Source organism: Oryzias melastigma, linkage group LG21, assembly GCF_002922805.2.
Source record: "Oryzias melastigma strain HK-1 linkage group LG21, ASM292280v2, whole genome shotgun sequence".
NCBI classification, from domain to species: Eukaryota; Metazoa; Chordata; class Actinopteri; order Beloniformes; family Adrianichthyidae; genus Oryzias; species Oryzias melastigma.
In genome coordinates this window covers 21974273-21982431 of record NC_050532.1, presented here as the reverse complement: position 1 = coordinate 21982431, position 8159 = coordinate 21974273, and the positions used below count along the sequence as shown (strand labels likewise).

Here is an 8159-nt window from a genome sequence, read left to right as displayed (position 1 = left end):
AGTTGCATGTGGAAGCTTTGTTTGCAAATGGATCGGACAAATGAGGGGCAGAACAGACACAAGAACAGGTGATTCCCACAAACCGTAACCGTTTGGAGAGAGATGTGACTTTCATGAATAATTAGAATGGTCACAGAAATGCTAAATCAAGCTTATCCATTCGGATGCTCATTTCAGAGAAGTTGTGAGCACGCGGTTGATTAATGCAAGTACTTCCATGAAGAAGAAAAAAAAAAAGAGGAGCAGTTCAGAGAGCAGGGCGGGGAGAGTGGAGGAGAAAAGGAGCTGTGCGGCACGTGCAAGGAGAGGGGCGATCAGTCACGAGTTTAGGTTTTTGTGAAAACCATCTACCCCTCAAAATGTTTCATTTGAAGGTTTTGCATGGAGCTTCAAAGTAGTCTGATTTGTTTCTTTTTGAGCATCAATAGTTGATAAGTTTGTTACATTTTGTTCCCATTTATTTATTTTGTTTAAGATATGATCTTATAATTGTAAAATAAACTAGTTTCTAACCATTCCCGACATGACCACCCCCCAACCCCCGGACCGTGGTAAAATCCTCACGGGTTCACCAGTCCGCAGCCACAAAAAGGTTGGGGACCTTACTGCAAAAGCACAAAGGAGTATTTTATTTCCATCGACTTCTCCTTCTAGGTTGGGCAGCACAATAGAGCCATTCTTTAGTTCCTTTGGTCAACAAAGAAAATCCTTGTGTCTTTTATTACCATTATTCTTGAATATTTTGGTCAAACATGCCAGAGCTTTTTCTTCTGAAGTTGCTGGTTTTGAGGCCTCCAGGTTAAAACGTCTGCCCCCAAAGTCACATGATGTGAAAGACAAAATATTATTCTGTGAGATGCTAAGACAGGAGTAATTTTGAATCCTGGTAGTGACAAAGCAAACTGCCCACACCAAAAAAAAAAAAAAGCCACAATAAAGGTTTGGAACCACTGGACTAAGCAATCTTTTTGAAAACACAACGTAACTCATCACAGCATTCAAACAAACCGTACTTTAGGGTAAATGTGACATAGTTTATATCATATCACTTTTCTTTGACCAAACAAAACACTTAAGACAAAGGTTAAGTTTAACCCAAAAGTGTGTTCAAGTGATAGACATTGCAAACATGCCAAAATGGAAACACTGCATTTGCTTAGTGTATCTGATAAGATTGATTTTATGACATATTTTCAAATTACTCTACCTTTTCCAGGTAAAAGTTGCAATTGGGTTTGCCTCAGTTTCACACTCATATGAGACTTTGGATTTTTCAATAATATTGACTTTTCCTGGCGAGTCTGCAATAAATACAAAAAAAGTTTATGATGAATGTCAGTCCTACAGGGATAAAACTGGTTTGAAAGTATCTTGATATGCAATTTTTGCAAAGAAAAAAAAATGTGTGACCCCTGACCTAAGTAGACAAAAGAACAAGACATGAAAAAGACTAGAACAGCCCCATTCTCTGTCTACAGCTTCATTTAAAGGCCTGGTGATGAGCCTCTTGGCACTTTATCTAATCCGTCTTTAACATCATAACAACAATATGCTCGTTCTGGCTATCCTTTGTTGAACATTTGACTTCTCTACTTCCTGTAAATGTTTCCTCCTCTTAGAAGGAGAAAGCCAATGACACTCTCAGAGGTGACTCTCTGGTCTTCTCTCGACATATGGTCTAGAAGGCTCTGTAGGTATGAAAGGAGGACATGTTGCCCAAGTCTTTCCTCATGTGTCACTCCTAAGGTTTTTGACCTGTCTTCTCCTCTGAGCCTGAATTTTTCCCCATTCTTTCTGCATTTCCCACAATCAAAATCATCAATATGCTTTAGAGAACATTTGAAGATACTTACAGTGGACCTGGATATTGGTTTCCAGGATTTCTTCTTTTATTGTCTCACTTGAGACGACACACTTCACCGACTGACCATTCATCTCTCTCTCAGGTTTTCCAATCAGCGTACTCCGTGTGGTGGTCGTCCCATTAGCATGCTGAGTTTCATTGAGTTCTTCTCGAACTTTTCCTTCCAGAGAACCTTTGATCCATTTCACCTCTGCCTTAGGTTTGGAGGCAGCAGCTGTGCAGGTTGCAAGAGGAACCTCCTCATTTCCCTCAATGGGTGTATAAGACATCAGATTTGTATTTGGGGGCACTAAAAAGATACCAGTAAAAGTAAAAAACCCAAGATGTCTTAAAAACAATAATATGAAGAACAATGTAAACAGCCAGATCTTACCAAGTACTACACGTTGTGAAGTTCTGCTTTGTTTTCCACTGGGCAATAAGCTGAAGATGCATGTGTAGCTTCCTTCATCCTTCAGTGTTACATTAGAAAACTTCAGAGTTCCATTTTTCTCATCAAAATTCCCAATAAATTCAAATCGCAAGTCTTCTTCATTGCTATATTTGACTTCATTGTTGGGCCTAATTGTCAAAAAATGACCATCTTTCTGTTTGGTGGTTCTCTGCCATGTGATCTGGGACAGACGATCACTTGTGCCGATGATTTCGCAGGGTAGGATGGTGGTTGCTCCAAGCAGAACCTCCACTCTATGGTCCGCTGTGGAGCAGGAAAAACATTCTTACGTTACTCCACTGAAAAAAAGTAATTAAGGATCAAGAAGTCCAATATTTATAAGAAGGTAACTTATTAACAGATTGTGGTCCCATTTTCAAAGAAGTTTTCATATAAAGTACATTAATAGCATTTATAAAAGAAAAGCCCATGTTTGGATTTAACCTTAAGAGGGGCGTCTTTTATGCATATATGTAGACATCTGCAGCATGACCAAAAGGAAATGTTTGTGTCATGGTTATTCACATAGTTTTAGAGCATATGTGCAGCACATATGCTCTTAAAAAAATAGATATACATATCTAAATTGTGGCTATTTTGAAAACTACATCTATAAAAGTGCATTATGCATTGACAGACACCCATTTATAAAGACCTATTGTACATCCCCGTTTGGATCTCTAGCAGTGTCAGGATGTTGATAAGGAAACCCCTGGAACTACAAGCTTCAGCAGAAAAAGTTTATTTAGGCTCAGGCAGGATCAGGATGGAGAAAAGCTTCAGGGAAAAGTCTATGGTCCACAGGTGAAGAAACAGTCTTTTCTCAGGAGGGGGGAGTCTTGATAGTGGAGGGAGGAGTGAGGGATACTGGAGGACTGACTAGAGCAGAACTTGATTGGAATCCATCTGGTCTCCATCTCACCTTGGGAATCCACAGGCACAGCAGACAATCCAGTCCAAACAGACAGAGGGCTCCAGAAGAAGGTGTCAGGTCAGTGCAGGAGGAAAGCAGCTTGGATCAGGCAGGTCATAAACAGAGACACACTGGACCTCACTGACTCAGCAACAGGGCAGAGGCGATAGACGATCCAACACCAACTGCAGGTCTGCAGCTCCTTAAGAAGGGAGGTGCTCAGGTGGAGTCAATTGACTGATTAGCTCAGCTGGGAGGAGTTGACAGGGTGGAGTGATCCAGATCCATGACAAGCAGAGGATTTTCTAACAGCTAATCATGTCATGGTCCCATCATGGTGGGAGCTGACAAGATTATCATTGGTTGCAACGAATAGTTCAAACATCTCTTTTCATCAGTGTATAATGAGGTTCTACTAAAACACAATAACAATTCTATTTAAAATTGACGTACAACAAGTAGTACAGGCCAGATCGATCCAAAATACAGATAGTAATGATCTGAAGTTATCAGATTAATGCCGGCCTCGTTTGAAACATTTCTGTACCAGCAAAAAAGATCCAGCTGAGTTGCTGCCTCACCACTAGGTTGTTCACCTTATTTCCACACTATTTAAAGGCTGAGTTGTTTTTTGATTTTATTACATAGACTTAGGAGTCTAGTGGGCCTTTCTGGGAATGTTCTTTAGTGGTTTTATTCTTACCTTAAAGATTGACACTTTTATGTAAGTATGGATACATGCTCCTCAAGAATTCATTAAGTTGTGGGGTTGCCCGAGGGTCAATTTTAGGTCCCATAGTTTTTAATTTGCATATGTTGCCTCTTGGGGATGTCATCAGGAGACACGACGTTGACTTTCACAGCTACGCTGATGATACTCAGCTTTACATGGCGGTGTCTCCTGATGACCTTGAATCTATAAACACTTTTAAATTGTATTTTAGACATCAAGTCATGGATGGCAGAAAACTTCCGTCAGCTCAACCAGGACAAAACAGAAGTTTTAATCATCGGTCCTGAAGACAAGAGAGAGAGAATTTTACTAACCCTTAATAATTCTAATCCTTCTTACTGTGTGAGAAACTTGGGCGTTCTTTTAGACTGAGCTGGATTTTATCCCTCATATCAAAAACGTTAAGTTGGGATTTTATCATCTCAAAAACATTGCCAGAGTCCGCCCAATCCATTCTCTTGCCAGCACAGAGGTGCTGATGCATGCTTTTATTTTTAGTCGTTTAGATTATTGCAATGCCCTGCTCTCTGGTTTATCCAAAAAGTCTTTGCGCTTTGCTTTTACCGTGTATGTTTGTTTTTAAATGTAAAGCGCTTCAAGTTGCTCACAGTATAAGAGGTGCTTTTATAAATAAAGTTTGATTTGATATTAAATTAGTTGTCGACTATTTCAATAGGCAGGTAGTTGTGGCAGCCCTATTTTCTAGTGATGTCCGAATCTACCAATTCCAGAATTGAGTGCACTCAAAATTTCCCAGAAGTCTTTGCAAAAAACTACTGTGCATTGATGCTCACTAGATTAGCGAATTTAGACCACAATGCATTGCAGTTGAACAAAAAAAACTTGTTTAAATCTAATATTTGAATAAACCTTCCAATTCAGATGCATATCTCAACTCAAAAATGACATTAATCTGATTTTTTTAATTGATGCACAGCCTTAATTGTATATAAATATTCTAAATATAAAGTTTTGTTTTTAATTATTCGCAGATAAGTGGTTGGCAAACACTGTAACTGAAAGAAATTAGTCATGATGAATTGCGATTAGGTTAATGTTTTCTTTTAAATAAATTCCAGGCCCTAATATTTAGTCTGTTTGCCCCTCAAAGATAAAATGTTCTTGTGATATTTCTAGTTTAATAACAAAAACATTTTTTTATGTACTAATCAATAAAAGTTTATTTTTGCCAAACTAAAAGCTACATTAGATATACTTCAAAGAGCACTTTCATAAACTTAAAGTTTTAAAATGGGGCAAAGGTAGTTCCTAGAAGTGTACTTGTTAATAAACTGCCAGTATATTTTACTTGGGAAAATATACTTGTCTATACTTTAAAACATATTATACGTGAAGTAAACATTTTTCTTAAGGGTAATATCTCCCCTCAAGAGTCGGTGGCACATTGGTTCCTGTTAAAATAATATATATATATATATATATATATATAAAGTTGATTTGTAATATCCCTTCTGTTTTTGTTCTCTTATAGTTACAGAGTGATTATCTTTAAATAATGACTTTTCTTCTCAGTCATGTCGCAGCAGTAGAAGCAGAGGCAGCTAGCTAGAACAGCGGATTTGCATACATTTGTTGTAAAATTAGAATGTTGTCAACATGACCTTTGCAGAGAGCAAACACAGTTTTTACTGTATACAAATAGCATCTGTTTTCCCCATGTCATCATTGTGTCTCTATGGAAACATGTAAAGGACAAAACAGGAAACGAACCTTTGACGTGTTTCGTCTCCAAATGAGAAGCGGTCAACAAAAACATCTTCAAAATGACATTGAAAAGTCCTGCAACAGAACACACAGGTGTTGTTATTTCTTTGGGTCTTCGGCTCGCTGCTGTTACTCCAAGCCGCTCCATAGTCTCTTCCTCTGTCAGGTTTGGTGGTTCTGAGGACAAGCCAAAATAGAGCAGATGACAGTAGTTTATTGAAGACTCCAGGAGAATAAGCAGGAACAACTGAGTCAGTGTAGTGATCTCCTTCAATTTCAACAATCTTGACTCCACAAATAAAGCATTTGTATGTTCTCTGTATCCAACTTTATGAATGATTCGAATAACCTTTTTCTGCTGTAGGTATAACGGTGTTAAATGAGTTTTATATGTATTACTCCACACTTCAACACAATAAGTGAAATAAGGCAATGCAATTGAACAGTACAACATTCTTAACACATGACAGGATAAGTAATACTTAATGTTGTTCGAAACAAATACAGTTTTAGCCACTTTACTTTTTATATATGATATATGTGGCTTCCAAGACAAATTTTTGTCCAAAATTAACCCAAGAAATCTGTGCTCAGAAACTTTTTCAACTCTTACTCCATCAGTCGATAGTTTTACGTCCTCCTATTTTTTATTAATAAAAACCATAAACTTTGTATTTTCTAAATTCAAGTAAAGCTTATTATTAATAAACCAATGTTTAAGTTTGACAATTTCTATGTCAATATTTTGTATTAAGCGACTTCATTTTTTTTCCTGAACAAAACATAGCTGTATCTTCAGCAAATAGAACAAGTCTCAATATGTTTGAGACTTCCGAAATATCATTAATATACAAAAGGAAAAGAATAGGACTCAGTATTGATCCTTGTGGGATACCACACTCAATATTCATGCATTTTCAGGAATGACCAGTGACATTAACATATTGTTCCCTTTTATGCAAATAGCTGGTTAACCAGTTAAGAACCACTCCTCTGACCCCAAACAGATTTAACTTTGAAATTAAAATAGAGTGATCAACAGTATCAAATGCCTTTTTTAAATCAATAAACAATCCTATTGTGTATTTCTTTTCATCAATTGCTGTTGTAATATCTTCTGTTACTTTCATCATGGCCAAGGCTGTTGATCAGTTTGTCCTAAAGCCATATTGACAGTCATTCAATAGCTTATTTTTTTCAATAAAAAGCAACAAGAAACACAACAGCCAAGGGAGGAGCAGGTTTTGTCCGTAGTCAAGAAGGGAGGTCAAAGACTGAAAGAGAGTCTGGTACACAGGAATCCAATCCAGGAGAAATGTGGAGAGGTACTCACAAAGGGAACAGGCTGAACGGGTGGTTGTGGAGCAGAAACAGGTCAGGTCAGGAAAGACAAGCTGGAGCTTGAGTTTTTCTGGAGCAGGTAGTTGTAGCTGTAAAGCTGGGACGTTCCGGCAAGGCTGTGATGCAAGAGCTGGTTTAAATAGAACAGAACAGAGAACAGGAAGTTGGGGATGTCCATAACATTCCGTTGGATGTCTCCTCCTTAGTGTGAACTTTACTATAATGTTTTTAATAATAATTATCAACATCTGTCTGTGGACAACAGATGAAAAATAGCTGCTGTGTTAATTTAATATCGATTGTCCCAGAGAATTTATGAAAATTTAAATTAAAGTTAGCTTTTAAAGGCGACATTACCACATAAAACCACCAATTAGTTAAAATATTGTTAATTTTTTACATAAGGGATTCACTATTTTCCAGAGGAGTAACAAAATGCGCAGATTTCCTTAACTTAGCGCCACTCATTTCTGATCAGAATCACGTTGAAGTAAAGAACTGCCAGAACACCATTTCCCACAATGCAATGTTTTGTTGTCATCAAGACAGCTTGCAGCGCAGCACCAGATTTCCAGCTGCACCTGCCTGAGTGGGCGCCTTGCATCTGCCTCTTTCCCGCTATATTTTCATGATGATTGACAAGAGACGTGAGAGTCCAAACTACCCAACATGCACCACAGTCCAGGCGATCTGTGTAGCACCAAATCCGCCTGCATGATCTCAAACACACCTATTAGCTGAGATCTGGTTCAAAACTACACAGCTGCATAGCTCCAAAGTCCGCCACTCAGGTTTAAACCTGTAGGACTCAAACTGGCCACTCTCCAGCCACAGGTCCACTTTACAGTTAAGTACAACCATAGACAGAGTTCAGCCTCTCCATGTATTCTTTGTATACATCATTATTACTGTTCCTGTGCCTAAAAGACCATCAGCAGCCTGAATGACTACCGTCCAGTGGCACTAACACCAATTGCTATGAAAGTGTTTTGGAACACTGGTCCAAAGTCGCATCATCTCAAAGCTGCCACCTGTATTGGATCCCCACCAGTTTGCTTACAGAGCTAATAGATCGACAGAGGATGCTATTGCTATGACCCTCCATCCTGCTGGGGAATTGTGCTGTTCTTCCACTTTAGCTCTGCATTTA

General features: G+C 38.4%; 1 protein-coding gene across 1 annotated transcript; it reads right to left on the bottom strand.

The window, feature by feature from the left end:
- Nucleotides 1-1176: 1176 nt before the first annotated feature.
- Nucleotides 1177-7090, bottom strand: LOC112155298 (poliovirus receptor). Its single transcript, XM_024286829.2, has 5 exons — nucleotides 7002-7090; nucleotides 5675-5845; nucleotides 2238-2561; nucleotides 1854-2153; nucleotides 1177-1301 (listed from the first exon to the last, which is right to left on the bottom strand). The coding sequence occupies exons 2-5, from the start codon at nucleotides 5814-5816 to the stop codon at nucleotides 1204-1206; spliced, it is 864 nt and encodes a 287-aa protein (XP_024142597.2). The 5' UTR covers nucleotides 5817-5845; nucleotides 7002-7090; the 3' UTR covers nucleotides 1177-1203.
- Nucleotides 7091-8159: the final 1069 nt, after the last annotated feature.